At 36.4% G+C, this 18,780-nt stretch overlaps 1 protein-coding gene across 3 annotated transcripts; it reads right to left on the reverse strand.

Annotated features, from left to right (window-relative positions):
* Positions 1-2,415: 2,415 nt before the first annotated feature.
* Positions 2,416-18,676, reverse strand: mbd1a (methyl-CpG binding domain protein 1a). 3 transcript variants are annotated; one of them, XM_073816197.1, is made up of 15 exons: positions 18,522-18,676; positions 14,464-14,879; positions 14,196-14,301; positions 13,561-14,033; positions 13,295-13,365; positions 13,145-13,185; positions 11,185-11,235; positions 11,002-11,037; positions 10,839-10,895; positions 9,078-9,105; positions 8,154-8,341; positions 7,756-8,058; positions 5,473-5,574; positions 5,054-5,305; positions 2,416-4,921 (listed from the first exon to the last, which is right to left on the reverse strand). In XM_073816197.1, exons 2-15 carry the CDS (start codon positions 14,697-14,699, stop codon positions 4,451-4,453), a joined length of 2,415 nt encoding a protein of 804 aa, XP_073672298.1. In that variant the 5' UTR covers positions 14,700-14,879; positions 18,522-18,676; the 3' UTR covers positions 2,416-4,450. The 3 variants fall into 3 exon arrangements, with proteins under 3 accessions (XP_073672298.1, XP_065126334.2, XP_065126335.2); XM_065270262.2 differs by having other exon boundaries at positions 14,464-14,926; XM_065270263.2 differs by lacking the exon at positions 11,185-11,235 and having other exon boundaries at positions 14,464-14,926; positions 18,522-18,674.
* Positions 18,677-18,780: the final 104 nt, after the last annotated feature.

Below are 18,780 nucleotides of genomic sequence, written 5' to 3' on the forward strand. Positions count from 1 at the left end.
CAACCCATACATTTTCACAACCCATACAACAAAAATATATTTATCTTTAATAAAATGTATAAAGTAAGTGTGTATAAAATTATAAGTATATATTTTGCAGTTGCAAATATATTTAATTTGAACCTTTTGTTATGTTTACAAGTTTGTAACATAGTTTTTTTTTTCAATTTGACGTGAATATAAATGCTTTAATATATATATATATATATATATATATATATATATATTTCAAAATATGCAAAAATTGGTCAAAAATATTTTGGTTTTCAGTACATATATATTTTGACTATTTTTGTATATTTTGAAATATATTTAAATTTATATTTGAAAATATATATTTTTTGCCGTATGGGATGTAAGCAGCTTTGGATAGCAGTGTCTGCATGCATACATGTGTAAAATATAAATGTACAATATAAAAATAATAGAATACAACTTTACCACAGACATAATATAGTTTTTGATTTTAGTGATGTAGGTTTTTTTGGAAATTTACTTATTTTGAGTAGCTAATAATTTAATTAGAAGTTAAAAGAAAAATAAACAATACATGCTAAAAAAAACTTATACTAAAGGATGACATGCATATCAATCCATGATGACTCAGAATGCAAAAGCCAGACACTTGGGAAAATTCACTCGGGTCTCTTTTCCTGCACTTCCGTATGGAAACAAAGCAGTTCATTCAGGATTAATGTCCGGATTAACTGCTCAGGCACAACATTATGAATGACTCTCTCTCTCTCTTTCTCTGTTAAACACTTGAGAACTGAACAAATGAGTGTTTAAGAGTCATAGCAAATACTGTTTATTACACTAAGAAGAGTTCACCAATAGTGATATGCATTATATTCTCTATAACTAAGAATGAGTCTCTTTAAAGGTGTCTATTCACCAGCATCCATTCTTGAACAAGACAAACTGAATACACTGTTATACATGTTTTTGCATTATAAAAAATGAAACAGCGGCACCTGGTGGAAGACTGTGTGAAAACAAAACTATGGGTTAAAGTGTGCATTTTGGGACAAAACAATGGCACATATATGTGTTAAAATATTTCAGTGCAAGTTGTTTTTAAATTAAGACACCTCAAACATGCATTTAGTCTGGGAGTAGGATAAGCCCTGTCTGGGGAAACCACCCCTTTAAAGTGTAAAATAAATCTTTGGTGTCCCCAGAGTACGTATGTGTAGTTTTAGCTCAAAAAACCCCATAGATAATTTTTTTAGCATGTTAAAATTGCCACTTTGTTGGTGTGAGCAAAATGTGTCTTTTTGGGTGTGTCCTTTAAAATGCAAATGATCTGATGAAATGCAAACACTGATCTCTACGATATGACATCATAAGGGGAGCCAGACTTCAATTAACTAATTTTTCACATGCTTGCAGTTAATGGTTTACCAAAAGTCAGATTTTAATGATATGGCCCCTTTATGATGCCAAGGACCCACAAATATGATAAACCTCCTGTGAGGGGCCCCCTACCTGAAATATACACCCTATCAATTTATATATTTTATAAAATAAGACACAGCTATAAGTAACGCTACATTATCAATTAAATTTTTTACTGCAGTATATTATAATAATAATAAATCTTGTTTCATGGCAGCTTTACAGGGATTACTGCAGGGATTTTAAAGAGACTGTAATAAGGAAAACACACTACAAAAATACAAAGCAAATACAGTATATATGAAAGATAAACCTAATAAATGAAAACATCTAATAAATGATTTGTTCACTCAAATTTTCTGGAGACCTCTTTGAACCACCTAAAGGCCCCCTCGGGGTCCCCGGCCCCCAGTTTGAAAACTCCTGCCTTAAGATAAATATAGGGTGAACTGAGGTAAATATGAACATGTTTTGACATTGAGATGACTTTCCTGAATTAACCCTTCTTTTACTAGTTTGCATGAAGATTTAGTCTTAATGATTATGGTAAACAAACTTGGCTAGCTGTCCTTAAAGGGAGCTCCGAACCTTCAGAGAGATCCAAGCTTAGGCCGGGGCTCATGCCCCAAGTTCAACCCTCCATCTTCCCGAATCTACGTTTATGAAGCAAGATGCTTTCCGATCTTGTCACTTTGAATAAAAAAAAAGAAAAACAGTTTGCATGTAAGGAAAAACTTTAATAACTTTAACCACGCTTCATAAAAAATATTATTTTACAATATCCTCTAAAAACTAAATTTGGTGGTTAAACAGACCGAAAGAAGAAAATTTACAACAGAGACGCTTCCTGTAACATCTCCAGCATCCATCCCATATTTATAAATAAACAGACCACTATGTATTTTACAGTTGAATTGCTTCCATCTCTCTTCCATTTCAGCACGGTCTTGAAATTTGCATGAATTCCAAAATATTTCAAATCATAAAAAGTTGTACTAAATAAAACTATTTTGAGACTGATTCTACTTCACATCTTTTGTAAGACGTATTAAAAAAATAAAACAAAGTGTATCAATGTTTTAAATTATTACAGTTGCTAATATTTTTAATGTCTACAGCTGGCTATAGGTTGGGATTATTATAACAGACACAAATGCACACAGCTCTGAACTCTGAACTAATGCAGTTTGCTGGCATGTGAGTAGTTGTACTTTATCATGAGTAACACAATTAAGTCACATTAACACAGGTGAGAAAAGTCTGGAACGGATCTTCAAACGCATTCAGCTCGCGAGAACGTTTCCTATGTGTAAAGGCACCCTGCTAAAAACAGACAGATGGTTTTCATGCTTTTGGATGAAAATAGAAGCCTAAGGTATCATTACATACAGATAAAATCATAGACGGAGGTTAAAGCATTTTGGTTTAAACTTTCCTCCGTCGAACGGTCTACGAAAGGTTTGAAACTATGTGCCCAAAATTACGGTGGGAAAACAAGTGTCATCGTCGCATACAGTACACTGCAAACAATGGGTCTCATTCACTAAGCATGCGTATGGACGTTTTAACTTACAAATCTATTCAACAAAAACTTTCATACTAAAATGTATTTTAAATGCACTGCAAAAAAAATAAAAAAATACTTTCTTACTTAGTATTTTTGTCTTGTTTTCACTAAAAAAATCTAAAAATTCTTAAATTAAGATGATTTTTCTTGATGAGCAAACGACCCAAGAAAATAAGTCTAGCAAAAAACAGCAAATTTAAGTGATTTTGTTCATAAAACAAGCAAAAAAATCTGCCAGTGGGGTAAGCAAAAAATCTTAACATTTTTCTTAAACATTAAATTCAAGAAAAATTTGCTTTTCCCATTGGCTTGTTTTATGCACAAAATCACTAAAATTTGAAATTTTTGGTCTAAAAACTATACTTATTTTCTTGGGTCGTTTTGCTCATCAAGAAAATGCATAAGAATTTTTTACTGAAAACAAGACAAAAATACTAAGAAAATGTTTTCTTGAAAATAATTTTTTGCAGTGCGAGCGCAATAATCATGAACAAGGAAAAAAACGAATATATATCTGTGTTATATATTTTTCCTTGTTCACGAAAAAAGTTTTTGTTGAATCATGATTTGTAAGTCCGTACACACATTTTACAAACAAATTTGCTTGGTGAATAAGACCTTTTAATAAGACTTATTTAGTATTTTTGTCTGGTTATTAGTACAAATATCTTAAATCAAGAATTGTTGATGAGCAAAATGACCTAAAAAACAATAAGTTACAAAATATTTTAGACAAACAATTCACATTTTTGTGAATTTGTGCTTAAAACAAGAAAAAAATCTGCCAATGAGGTAAGAAAAAAATTCTTGAAATACATTTACTTTTTTCTTAATTTTTCACTTAATTCAAAGAAAAATTACCCAATTTTTCCCCCTTGTTTTAAGCACAAATTCACTTGAATTTATTTTATATTTTTTGTTATTTTTATATTTTAAGACTTATTTTCTTAGGTCATTTTTCTCATCAATAAACTGTTTAGATATTTGTACTGAAAACAAGACAAAAATACTAAGTAAAAAAGTCACTTCTTGCAGTGAACAAGAAGCATTTTATTGTACTACACAAACATTTTGATTGAAATGAATGGGTTGTGTGAATCAATACTGTGAATATATGCACCAGGGCGGTTCAAGGATAATGTAAGTTTGTGAAATCATCGAGAGGTAGTTCAAATAAAAACAGAAATACTCCATTGTTGAGTCTCAATATTTGGACAAAAAATTAGGATTTCATCAGAAACCAGCTCATCTTTTCTACTGAGTCATTTCTCTGTAGATATTTTTCAGCGAAATCCAATTCCCACATAAAAAGCACCATTTTGAATGTTGGTTATATACTGTATGAGGTTTGCATCAGGCACTAGACATCTCTTACTATAACAGAAATGAGCTTTAAAACTGGTGGAAGGTCCTTTTTGAGCTTTTTCAGACTGTTTAAAACCAAAAAATCTTTTGGAAGCAAAATCGGCCGTATCTAACCGTCAGTCACACCTCCGCAGGCCGAGCGCATTTCTCACACTGTTCCTCGTCCCTAGGAATGAGCAAATCGCACAGGGCGGCCCGCACGCACATGTTGGGCTCCCCGGGTGAACCCGTGTTAAAGCTCTGATGACCCTGACACACGCTCATTCCCTCCAGATCCAACAACAGCGACACCACGTCACCGACGGAGGTCAGGCAGGTCGGGTGTTTCACGTAGATGGAGTGCATGAGGAGGAGAGGCTGATTCTGAACGCTGATCTGGTAGAAGAAGCCCTTCTCGATCTGGACCACCGTGTCGGCCATGGTGGAGAGTTTGGAGCACTGCAGGAGCTGTAAAATGGGGCCTTTGGCCATGACGCCCACCCAGTGGGCAGGCAGCAGCGTCTGACGTAGAGATGAGAAGAGCTCCATCAGACCCACGTCTCTTTCAAAGTCCGTCTCCGTTCCGGCTGCCAGACTGAAGATCTGAGTTATCTAAAAAATGAATGACATTTGCATGGATGAAGCAAGGTATCACATGACCATATATGTGCTTTTATTATGCATGGACAAGACTTTTGTTAAAGGTATCATGCGAGTATGCAAAGACTTAAATGAGTCACTCACCACTGGTGTGTGTTCAGTCGAATCTCCGTGCTGTTCAGGACGTGTCGTGTTTTCGGGGTTTATGAATTGTGACACTGGTGACCCAACTCTCACCATCTCAATCTGCAGTATATCATTCTGACTGATCTCTGGAGGCAGAGGACTGGCGGCGGCGCTGGGCTCATTCGGCGGTTCTGAATGATCATTTCTCACAGTAACAGGGCTGAGCATATTAGATGCCTCTGGTACACCGGGCATGGTGTAGTATATTTCCTTTAAATACAAAAACAAAGAGATGCAAAAAGATTTAGGACTGCAAAAGAAGGGTTCCCTTAAAAGCAGGCGTGCCCAAATTCAGTCCTAGAGGGCCGATGTACTGCAGAATTTAGTGTGGGTTTAAAATAAAAAGTAAAAAAACATCTTTGTTATCATCTACTCACCTGAGACTGAGGTGTCTGGTTGACACTGAACCCATTTAAATGTTGACTGTTGGCCCCTATCATCTTCACAGGCTCATTCTGAACCAATGATAGGGAATCAGACTGTGGACGAAAAAATGAAAATACATAAATTAAAAGTATTGCTTTAAACATCATAAAGACATTCATTTAATATTTATAGATCTATTAGGAATCATCCCACTAGTAAACTCAAAACAGTTTGGCTTTGCGCCAACAAACATCACATTTGCATTTATAGTGTGACATCACACAAACCACACCCACTTTCACAACTGATTCACACAGACTGAGTAAGAAAAACATGAGCTCTGTGTTTTTATTAATGGGTAAAGCATTTGCATTGTAAGCAGGAGAAATCCAACATGCCCTGTTCATCCATCTCCAGGGTTTTTGTTTCTCCTCTTCTCTATTGCAGTTTCATTGTTTACTTTTTTTAAAGGTGCATTGTGTAACTTTTAGGACGGTTTCACATTTGGTGCGATTGCCTGGTCGGAACCCGAGATCGATTGATCCCCCCTCCCCATGCCCCCCATGGACTGTGTTCACATATTATTTTTGCATCCGAACCGCGCTACGCTTGCATCATCAAGCTGCAGCCGGCGCGTTCTCATGTTGCTTGGCAACCGCTGTAAACGAGAAGACGACAAGTGTGATTGACTAACTGCAAGCAGAGAGATGATTTCTGAATGCCTCCGCAAAAATTGACGTCGGCGGACAGACCGCGTTGTCATCGAAACGACTTTAGTATGTTTGCGGCAGACAAACGAAAGTGCGTTTCTGTATTATTTCTTTGAAAACAAAACCAAAGGTTTAAAAAAATAAGAACAAAAGTCAAGCAAGCATTCTATGCATGTTGTTGTCAAGGTAAGTGCACGCACACAAACACACACGTCTGTTTTGGTGGGACATTCCATATAATACGTAATCACTTCCGCGATTTGGTACGATTGCGCTCACATTAGCAGCGAACCGATCTGGAGTTCACATGAACTGAACCCCAGACCACCCTTTTTAAGCGGACTCGAGTACGTTTCGCGGGTGCGCACCCGAGTTCGAAAGACAGCGTTCACATCATCCAAATGTACCGAACTCTGATGTCAATCGAACCCGGGTGCGCACCAAAAGTGCTAATGTGAAAACGCCCTTAGAAAAATCTCTTGACAGATATGCACTATAATGTACATAATAACTATATTATCAGTGATGTATAAAGACCTTAAATAATAAACTGTATTGTTTTTATTACAGTTTTTATCTACATACACCGGGGGTCTCATTACATGGAAGTCCCCATTAAGTTTCTACAGTAGCCCTAAACGGACAAACTGCTCTACCGAGTGCGTTTCATCCCTAAATTGTCTCAGACGACGACAAGTTTGTCCTGTGGGGGCTACCATATGTGTCTTAAAATGTAGGGGTAAAATTGAGTTGCAATTCGCCATCTTACCACTAGATGCCGCTAAAATTTACACACACCACCTTTGAATAAATGTTTGCTTTGCTTCGCTGACTAAGTTTCCAAGACCAAGATATTAACTCAGAATGAATTATATTCTGTATCGATATGCCTAAAAATAGCTAGGGGGACTAAAAGAACTCCCAAATAAAGATCCGACTTATTAAAAAATATCAGTGTTGAATGTAACTTTCTGCAGAAAATATTTTTAGTCTAAAGCCAGATTTATACTTCTGCGTCAGACCTACGTGTACTCTGAAGTGCACCTCACTAAAAATATAACACCACACCCTCTTCCCTTATAGCCCTTTTTACACAGACATTACGTAAAATACATGGAAAATGTTTCTGGGATTTGTCTGGGATTGTTTGATTTTTTATTTACATCGTTCTTGTCAATGATTTTCCAGAATTTGTGCGTGCATTCAGAGAAAGTAAAGACACGTGACGTATGGACGGGATCTTTATGGCATGTGTGTGAATGCACGCACAGATTCCAGAAAATAATTGGCAGTGTAAGTGAACCAAAAATGAAACAATCCCAGAAAATTCCCTGATTGCAGTTTTTTTTTGCGTAATCTCGGTCTGAAAAGAACTTAGGTTACAGCAGTAACATGCCTGTGGTCACTGCCTCCTAACAGTCTGCATGCATAATTGCACATCGACTATAAGAACGATGCCTAAGTATAAATGAAAACTGAGGCTACGGGATTGGTCCAATGCAGAAGTATAAATCAGACTTAACCTTACACTCGTCTGTCTGTCTGTCTGTGTAACATTTCATGCTATGTTTAAAAGTCAGAAACCTCGTTCTCATCCGCTTCGACATCGTCAACCACCGCTTCAACAAACATCTCTTCTTCCTCTTCCTTAAAACTGTAACTCCATTTCTTCCTCGCTCTTCTTCTGGTGCCTTTGGGCTTGGGTCGTTTCATTTTCTCCATCTCATCGGCCGTATCAGTGATATCATCCTCATCATCGTCGTCGTCATCGTCATCATCATCTTCCCAGGGGTTTCTTCTGTTTCTCCGTTTTCTTGATCGTGGTCTTCCACGCGCCTTGAACTTCTGCTTGATGTTTTTATTTCTCCGTGGACTCCTTGCCAGTTCCTAAAAAAACAATACATTAAACCAGGAAGCATTCCGCAAATTAACTTTTGGCAGAAAGGCATGAGAGTCATGCTCTTTTGGAGATAATTACATACCTTCATCTGATGGCAAAGCTTCGACTGAAACTGGCACTGACGCAGGCGGCATTTCTGTCTTTTCTTGTTACTGCCACCGTACTTGGGCTTGTCCATGCAGAAGTCACACACGCCGCAGTCTTTATCTCTCATACACGCGTCACACTGCTGGCACATCCTGCTATTGCGTTTCTTATATTTGGCCCTCTCTAAACAATTTTTAAAATCATATCAGATTTTCAACATACAAGAGAGCACAAACAGTACAATAAAAAAATTCTGATTTAAAAGTCTCAGTTACAAGTTTTCTTCTTATAATGTGTGGAGCGCTTTGATGTGACCAAGATAGAAGAGGTGCACAACATGACAATATTAGATTGTGAAACGTCTTCATAATTACAATGTGTCGTGTTCTTTAAAGCAGCATCATATCACAAATGTTTCTTATTTTCATGCATTTTAATGCCTTGTCAATTTCAAGAGATTTACTTGCACAGTATTCCTCTGACATAGTCACTCGCAGTGTTCCCACACCTTAGTTTACTTCAAATTTAAGGACCTTTCAAGGACTTTCTAGGTTCAATACCCTCAAATTGTATGTATATTTTCAAAAACTTCCCAGGGCCTTGAATTTCACAAACTTTCAAGGATTTCATGGACCCGTGGGAACCCTGCACCCGAACTTGTTGGCTGTCAATGCAGCTTTGTTCAGAGTACTGAAACAAGATGTCCTTTGGATTTTACTGTGTTTAAAACATACAAAGTTATGTTAAATACATGCAAGGGACCCCTAAATGAATGTAAACCGTCAGATGTGTAACAGCAGCTCTTAAAGCGACAGTAGCCTAATAGACCACAGCTTACTGCTTTTGACCAAACAACTTTTGTATATTTCCTAAAAATTGGTGTATATTTCATTTAAGCAGAAATAATTTGGAATTTTACCTTGTTTTGTCAGTCCTTTAGATCCATCCTAAAAGCAGAAACACAGACGGTGAGAAGCTTGTGACACACAAATGTTTGTTTTGCCATTAAGAAACATATACTAAGGGTGAGCGGTATGACCAAAAATCCATTTCGAGGAATGAGTCATTTTATTTCACGGTAAATGGTATATTTCACGGTATATGTGAAGAGTTGGGTTCCAAAACACAATAAATCCATTTTGACTAATTTGGGTAAAAATGTGTTTTCTATTCCAAGAAAGTGACAAGATGAAAACCACTTTCACATAGCATCTTTAGGTTATAATTACATTAATTATTCAAATCCATAATTTGATTTTCAAAGATTTATCATAAAAACGGATTCTTTTTTTCAAAATGCTATAAATCTATTGAATCAATCTATAAATGTGCATTTATCTTTGCCATGTTATCTTCATTTAGTCAACTAGTGGTTATACACTGATAAAAAATGGAATTAATCCAAACACTTAGTTTGTCATATTAAGAACACTGTCATTGATGCGGTTATACTTGGGATGTCGTCACTGAACTTTTTTGACAGTGATCAGCTGTAAAATGTTTCGGTCTTGCTCAATTTTGAGCAAAAAAAAGCCGGCATTTTTCCTTCGCCCAAGTGCCTCTCAGGTAAATTATTTGATTTTGATGACTAACGTTTCTTTCGCGCCACAGAAAACCACCACAGGTTTATCAATGCCATCACAGTATTATTTTGTTTTTGTTTGTTTGTTGATCAAGAAGTACAAAGTAGATGAGGAAAACTAGGATTCTGTGTGTAGTCAACGCGCCGCCATTGTTGTTTACAATGCGTGAAATGGTGCGCTGTGATTGGTTGAGCGGATTTATTGCATCCTGCAGAAAAGTAGGACCGGCGTTTATAGCGTTTTGGAAAAAAGGAGAAAATGACGACACGGCGGATATCAGATTTTGCGTAAAATTAAGAATTTACTTTTTAATACTGACCAGATACAATACTGATTTTGGTGGCAAGTATTTTTTTTAAATGGCATTTATCGCATTTTGAAACAAAACTCTTCATATGTTTTTCAGTTTATTTTGTTTTTTAAATACAAAAATTTGCCACTCACTATAGCTTTTAACTAAATATTTGCCACAGATTTAAAATATGGGCAATTTAAAGTTAGTGTTAAAGTAAAAATGCCCAGAAGATAACAACAGATTAAGTTTTGATAGACAGAATCTCATATATATTTTTCACGGTAACGGAAGATACCGTCATACCGCCCAGCCCTAACACAGACTATATGTTTATCAAATACTTTGTTTCAAATGTGCTTTATCCCGGCCTCTGGCCATTCAGAAATACCGCTTTGTTGGCAAAATCCATTAAGAGTCTGATGAAAAAAAATTATTATATCAATTGCCATGCTCACCTTTTAACTAGCCAATAATCAACATGAAGCGTTTGTAGCATTTTTACAGACGGTTTTAGTGGCAACAACATAAACAAATTTATTCTAGAGGTCAGTTTTAAAGTATGCATGACGGGTGCCCTCCAGGAACAGGGGTAGAGTCCCACGCTCTATATAAGGGGCCTCCAACGTTGTTCCTGGAGGGCACCTGTCTTGCATATTTGAAAAACTGACCTTTATAGAGTAAAAAATGGGCTTATTTTAATTTTTTGTGAACCGTTTCTTTAACCCAGTCCACAATTGCAAAAACTACACAAGACTTGTGTTCAAAGATGCCGCCGGTGTTTATTTATTGGACAGAGACTCACCAACTGATCATCATCATCATAGTCTTCATCTTCTTCATCACCATCAGGGACGAAATCCTGAACACACAAACACAGGATCACTGTTTGAATTATAGCACTTTTTATATGTTTAATAACAGGAGGAGAAATAACAGAGTTAATAACAGAGACATAAAGCACTCACCTTTTTCATTTTTTTCTTGAAGTTAGGATTTGAATTCTGCAACACATACAGAGCGTCATGAGTTCAGATCTCCAGACGTTTAGCTACTACTGGATTATTGCATGATCTTTGGCAATACTTTTGTGCTTACTACCGTTTCACAGCCCTACAGATGCACTTGTGTCTACATATTATAAGTATTACCAGTTTTTTTGGAGGTTTTGTTTTCCCCACTTCCCACTTGTCCTGTCCCACCTTAAAAATAACAACAAAACAACAAAAACATGAAAAAATAAAAATAAAAAACTTAAGAAGCAAACTTAAAATATGATAAACAGTGGTTTCACATTTAAACAAAACAAATATTGAAGAAAAGAAAATAATGGATAATCTGGACTTTGTATAGGTAGGGTAACAGCGGTCACTGTGTTATTTAGACTCAAACACTCAAAAGTATCGCCAAAGCCCTACAGCATCACAGTGGCATTACACCGCAGTACAGAAATAATACGATGACAAAGTGCACATGAGCAAACCAGGCCATGAATACACCTACAAAAGAAAAGACCGACTTTTACCAAGAACAATTTATCAATTCACAAGTCATTTTAATAGGGCCACACAACATATCGTTTAAATATTGATATCAAAACGTGTGCATCCACACATAATAATCACTTCTGGGTCGCGCGCACTGTACACGTAGTTTTCTTTTTTCCTACAATGGAAGTGAATGGGGCTCATGATCGGTTTGGTTACGAACATTGCTTCGTGTTCATTAGAACAAAGATATTTAAACAAGTTTGTAACAACATGAAAGTAAAAAAGGGACTTTTGGATTAACTATCTCTTTAACTCTTTCCCCTCCATCATTTTTTATAAAAGTTGCCAGCCAATGGCAGCATTTTTCATGATTTTCACAAACTTTAATGCCTTCCAGAAAATGTTCTTCTTTAAATATGTAAACATACAATATATTAAATGTAAGAACAGACCCTCTGCTTTCAATCAAAAAATCCCATCCTTATTTGTTCTCTTTTTATCACCACTTACATTTTTTCTTTTAAATACCACATTTGAGCAAAAGCTGAGATAATTGTATTTTTGTAAAGTAATTTTGTTAGATCAGATTCAGAATGATGATTAAAACATACACAGTTTTTACTGTTTTTGGATCAGTGGATGCTTCAGTGTTTTTAAAGTTGGGTAAGAGCGCCACCTAGTTGATATTAGTGAAAATATGGAGTGCCGTAAAACTCGTCATTGGCAGGCAAGCATTTTCTTTTAATTTATGAGATAACTCCTCAATGGCTGGCAAAGAGTTAACTTCCCCTGACAATGCACTGCCCCACAAAATCATTCTAGAAATCATCAATTCTTCTCATTTAGTGTTTCTCTTCTGGTGAAACCATCATACGCACATGTCATATCACACGCTATATACAGGTGCTGGTCATATAATTCAAAAAAAGTTAAAAAAAAGTTTCTTTATTTCACTAATTCCATTCAAATAGTGATTTCAAACTGATATATTTCAAATGTTTATTTCTTCTAATTTTGATGATTATAACTGACAACTAAGGGAAATCCCAAATTCAGTATCTCAGAAAATCCCTATTGCTTGTACACTTTTTTCTACCACATCTTTTCCTTCCCTTCGCCTCTCTATTAATGTGCTTGGACACAGAGCTCTGTGAACAGCCAGCCTCTTTTGCAATGACATTTTGTGTCTTGCCCTCCTTGTGCAAGGTGTCAATGGTGTTTTTTGTGTCATTTTAAATGCAAATGAACTGTTCTCGGCACTAATTGGCAGTGTCGTGGTTGGATAGTGCAGATTAAGGGGCGGTATTATTCCCTTCTGACATCACAAGGGGAGCCAAATTTTTATGACCTGATTTTTTCACATGTTTGCAGAGAATGGTTTACCAAACTAAGTTACCGGGTTGATCTTTTTCATATTAGAACTACCCAATTATAGCACTTTAACATGAAAAAGTCAGATTTTCATGATATGACCCTTTCAAAGTATTTTGTAACATTGTATAATTACTAATGTTGAACAAATGAATCCAACATTATTTTAGTACATAAATGTTCTTTTGCAATTGTATTACAGTACTGAAGTGTCAATGGCATACAGCCAGGGTTAATGATACATACATACCTTTCTAAATACTATGTTTGGAGGAGATGACTTCTTGTCCGCTGAAAAATTAATTGTTTCAGTTATTACTTAGCAATAAATATCAAAGAGACTCATTAGAAATATCACACAGTGACATATTTTTGCTGACAATACAGAGTGTGTACATACGTTTACATTTACGACACAACGAGTCCCCGACGTTCTCAGCAGGAAACTGGCAGCCACAGCCAACACAGTCTCTGTTGGAAAATATATAAATTACAACCAAACAACTTGATAATCTCAAACGCTCATTAACACCTTAAATTCAGATCTATTACAGACAGCACTAAAACAGGTGTACGGGATCCAAAACAGGGGGTAATTAAAAACACATGCAAAAATTTCATCGGCAATTTAAGTCTAGTTGAGCAAAATATTTAAAACGTGATCACCTGATGAGAAGCAGGATTTCTTGCTTTTCTGTTTCTTTTCCATTGAAAATGGCATTTGGAAAATCCTGTGACTCAATTGTCACGGTCTGATCTACGAATGCGCCCCGAGGGCTAAGAGGTTGCAGAGGTGGGCACTGCCAGAGATGAGCGGGAAGCTGAATGCCGTTATTCCCGGGTGTGGCTGGACTTAATTGTTGGGAAACGTTGCTCAGCTGTACGGATGGAGAGTGACAGGGTATCCGTGTACCGTCGACATTGAGCGGGGAGACTCTCGTGAGACGTGGAGGACTACGAAATTGTTGGGGAGAAAAGATGGTTATGGCTGCTGCTGGTGACAATGGAGTGAGCTGGAATCTGTGCGGTGTGGAGATCGGGCTGCGGGCCGTTCTAGGTAAAACCTCCGGAGTTTGGGTCGGACCTGGGTCAGTTATGGATCTTCTTGATCGTCTCCTTTTATTGGGGGTATTGACACTCTACACATGGCAAGCAACCAGAAAGAATGAGGTTAAAATATGATCCAATTTCGGGAATATGGCCGTGACAATACTATTCTTCAAATCACAAAATGAATCAATCAATCTCAATATGATTTCTGACCGAATCAGAAAATAAGCAAAGCAAAACAGTACACGTACCTTTGCTTGCACACCACCGCTACCCTTCAATGCTTTAATCTTGTCGAGTCGAGCACGAACATTTTTGGGAAGAGGAGGTCGACCTCTGCCACGCTTTACTTTGACACTGTAAATACACAAGAGAAACTAAATTGATTTTCTAATCTTAAAGTTAGGCCTGAATATTTCAGATTCTCCAGCAGCTCCATACATTAAATCTTGAAGCAAGACATACAACACAGCCTTAAAATTGGAAGTATATAAATGCAAACAAATATCAGGCACATACATGTGAGGATTGGTCTTCCTGGTGCGTCGCACAACGGTCTTTTCATTCTCGACAGCATCATCGTCCTCCTCCATTGGTTTCAGCCAATCAGGAAGCACCTCAACCGTCACCTCGCATGGCGAGTCATCCTCCAGTGGTTCCATCATGGCAGTGTCGGTGTTTGCTCCGGTGGGCATAGATGCATCCCGATCCGTCTCTTCCCGGTCAGATGACAACCTGTTTAGCTCATCAGTCATATCTGATCTCTTCTCTTGGGTCTGAGGTCTTTATTAATACTAGACTTATCAGACCGATGCTTCCGAGACATCTCAAGAAGAACTGGTGACTCACATTTTCAATAAAAAGTCCACTTATCTATAAACGTAGGATGAAGAAGTGTCATCTCAAATTGTTGGGGTGCGTCCGGGTATCTTGACCTGTCAAAGTTCCATATCTTTATGGGTTACAGATCATTATAATATATCTGTAAATAGATAACAGAAATAAAGAAAAAATAAGTTGAAAAATAATTCTTGCACAACCTGTTTACATTTCCAACCTGTTAATATTATATCATTATTTGCCACTAAAAACGTGCTTCATTTCTATTGGCTTGGCGTAAACTATGCATTGACAATGACAAAACAAACAAAACCACACAGATATATAGCTTAACACTGATAATGTTCATAATTGAAAAAGCCAGAGAAAAAATATTAGAATAAAGAATAATTTACATTGCATCAGTCACTGTTTTTATACAACAATACAGCAAAGCTTATAAAGAAAAGTCTTTGCCAATGCCCTGCACCAAATGTAAATAAAATCCCTCTATTAAATTGCCGTATCAGCTCGAGCTAGCAGAAACACGGCAGACTAGCGTGAAGGAGAATATTTATAGAATGGGACAGAAACGAGCGGTTGCTATGGTGATGGATTTTGCACCGAGCCCAGAAGCGACGGTAGAGAGGTCCATACAAATAAGCTGATATTCGATCTCTGCAATGCACCGCAATTACTATAGCAATGAAATACGCAAAGCAGAGTAACAACAATAGCTAGAAGCCAACATAATACAATGTTAAAATTAAAACAGAAAATTTAAATAGATAAATAGAAAATAGTAATAAAAAAATACTCTCTGAAGCCCTAATTTTTTGTTATTATAACTAATTACACTAAATGCTAAAAAGATGGCCAAGGGAATAAACATTTTAAAAAATCTCTATAATTAGAAAAACATAAACATGATAAAATAGATGCAATCAACATAAATTAATCTAAGTTGTTTTAACTCAAATTGGATCATTTATCTTAGGAAGATTTAAACAGGATAAGATTAGCTTGTTAAGCGGGCTGATTAAGTTTAGAGTTTAGTAAGCGAGTAATTATCAACTCCGCAACCATAAATCAAAATTATTTTTATCATTTCTATCTAGTAAATATACAATTCTTGTTATTGTCTACAAACATGGCACAGATTAAAAGAAATGTAAAACTTGAAGTATATTTTAACATTCAAGTCTTGATATCATGTGCACTTGTAGCTAGCTGATAAACAAACACAAATGTTCAATAGTAAAACTGACTAGTAAATATCAAACAAACAATACACTAGCATGACTGCGATGTTCATTTTAATTTGACTCACTGAAATGACTTTAATACTTAAATAAATATGGCTGCGGCATTTCGGGGGTGTAAAACAATCAAGAATTTTACCTTAAAAAAAAAAAAAACTTAATTACATTTACAAGACTTAACTATTCTACGAAAATGTCAAGACAATCACCTGAACCGTGAAATGTTATCCTAATAAGAAATATGCTCCTTATAGTGCAACACCCACACGAAAAAATATTGTTTAATACTTACTATAGTAAACTAGCAAATTGTAGTATAGACCGTTTCATCGAACGCACGTGCCGCCAGGCAATTACGCGTTTGAGCGGAACTTTATTTCTGGTCTCTTTTTGTTTTATGATCTGATTAGTTGCTAAACTGAACTCTGAAATAAATACCTCGTCGAAAATAATAACATTTTGGTTTCCTAAAGACTAGGAAAGATGGCAATCGAAGATTACCGCTATTTGATGGGAGGTTTGCAGCCGATCTGTAGTTACTAGTTAAGATTGTATACATTATATAGTACACATTTTACACAGTAACATTAGCTAAGTGTCGTTTTTGATACGCTATGATTTAAACTTAGGTTATCTACTTGTTATCAGAAATAAACTACTCTAAAAAGACTTTGTTGTTATTGATTCTTTGCGGAGTTTAGCGGAAGTTATTTTTGTTCCACGAAAGCCGTTTGTTTATGTTGTTACTGCTGAAACCGACTATTGACAGTTTCAGCAGTAACAACATAAACAAGCGGCTGTCGCGGTCCGCACGTAACTTCCGGTAAACTCCGCTAATAATAAATAACCACAAAGTACTTTAAATGTAGTTTATTTATATAACAAGCAAAAAAACAACACATAGATTACCTAGGAAACCAAAACATTTGTTATTTTCGACGAGGCATTTGTTCAAGAGATCAGTTTAGCAACTAGTCAGACCATTGAAAAAACCGGAAGTAAAGTTCGGATCCAGACGTCTATAACGTGCGTCCGATGAATCCGTCTATATAGTACTTTATTTTAAGGCTCTATGGAATGCTTTATTCTGATTGGCTAGTTGCAACATTTGCAGGTTTGTTATTTCGAAATAACAACCGCTCAAAACTAATAACACACCGTAACCAAAATGCTGCAAATCATTTTGACGGGTAAAGTATAATATTACACAAAACGTTATATTTACAAATGATTAGACAAAATGGTGTGTTTGTGACATTTGAACGTCTCGCCCTAAAACCGAAAGTAAAGGTTTTCTTGTGAAAGGACTGCATTTGTTAAAAATTAGCAAATGAAATATTTCAAATCAATATTTAAAGTTTCTTACCCTCTTATGAGGTAAATAGCTGTGTAATGAGCGGGATAAGGTACCGACAGCTGCTTGTTATCGCGAAATAATCCCCTTGAGTGTGATACACTGGCTTATTTCTGCAATACAACTTCCTGCTTATACATTATTCCTTTACTGTAATCGCTATATGTTGTTAATACTAATATATTCTGTAATAATAACAACTACAATGAATTAAAGAACTGTACTGTAGTTTCCTTTAATATTTACTATGGCAATGTACAAAAACTTTGTAGTATCTAAATATTTTACTACAATCTACTATAGAAAAAAATACTACAGTATAATTTAGTATTTTTTATGTGGGTTATGCACATACATTTAATATTTAAATATATTGTTTAATATTCCACGACATTTTGGTTTGTTTAAGTTACTTTTTAATCTATTTTAAATCGTAAAAGTTAATTTATGACGTGTTTAATAGATCTATTTTTTTTTATGAAGCGGCACAGTAATTGTTAATGTTAATGTTAATTCGCTTGCGCTCGGACACGCGAGAACAACTCGCTCGAAACTGAACCGATTCACTCTTTTTGGTTCAAATAAACAACTTTAACCACTTCAATTTTGAGCGCTTTTGACGCGGTTTAATTCCTAACATGTCTACCTTGTTGTAAATATCAAAGCTCAGCATATTAGACATGCAGATTGTCGGAAAATAATCGACACGAGTTTCGCCAGCCTCCATTACAGCTATCGCTGGACTGTGGAATGCTGTCCCGACCAGCCTGTAAAGCAAAACACGGCGCAAACAACGTAACATTTAGCGATATTATTATCAAACATAGCGCGTATAGACAGCTGACAATTATTCGTGCATTTTAAACACATCATAAGTTTATTTCACACGACTCTACAACCTCCATTTCGCTGTGCTGCATGAGCTTAAAGAGCCCACAGTCACTGTTTACCCTCCCCTCCTGTACTCCCTATGCTTTTAGCGATGCAGTCTCGACACCGACTTTCCGAACGCGATCTTCCATTTATTTATTTATACAGTAAAACAATGCAATTTTCACACAGTCCGCTTTGTAAACACGCGTTTTTGCAACGCAAAAACAAACACTGTATTGAACATTTGCAGAATTATGACACATTCTTACCTCATCGCGTGTCGCGCAGTCGATCGCGCTGTTCCCTCGTTCTCTCCTTCGAACAGCGATTCTTTCGGTGACCTGCTGCGCATGCGCAGACACACGCTTCGTAGGAAGTCGATACCGCCCGAGGTTCCGTACGTTACATTTAGCGATAAAACATCGGCGAACTGTTACCCCATAAATGAATTTACAAGATAAAACACTGTTAAACAGCACCCGTGTTTAGGTTATAACGTTACTGCACGTACTCAGCATTTGTATGTTT

The sequence above is a fragment of the Paramisgurnus dabryanus genome, chromosome 11 (genome assembly GCF_030506205.2).
Source record: "Paramisgurnus dabryanus chromosome 11, PD_genome_1.1, whole genome shotgun sequence".
NCBI classification, from domain to species: Eukaryota; Metazoa; Chordata; class Actinopteri; order Cypriniformes; family Cobitidae; genus Paramisgurnus; species Paramisgurnus dabryanus.

Excerpts from the sequence above, each read along its gene's own strand:
- mbd1a (XM_073816197.1), bottom strand. The coding sequence starts at position 14,699 with ATGACTGATGAGCTAAACAGGTTGTCATCTGACCGGGAAGAGACGGAT. Across the intron at positions 14,034-14,195 it reads GCGGTGGTGTGCAAGCAAAG|AGTGTCAATACCCCCAATAA; the intron begins GTACGTGTACTG and ends TGCCATGTGTAG. Across the intron at positions 11,236-13,144 it reads CAAACATAGTATTTAGAAAG|GTGGGACAGGACAAGTGGGA; the intron begins GTATGTATGTAT and ends GTTATTTTTAAG.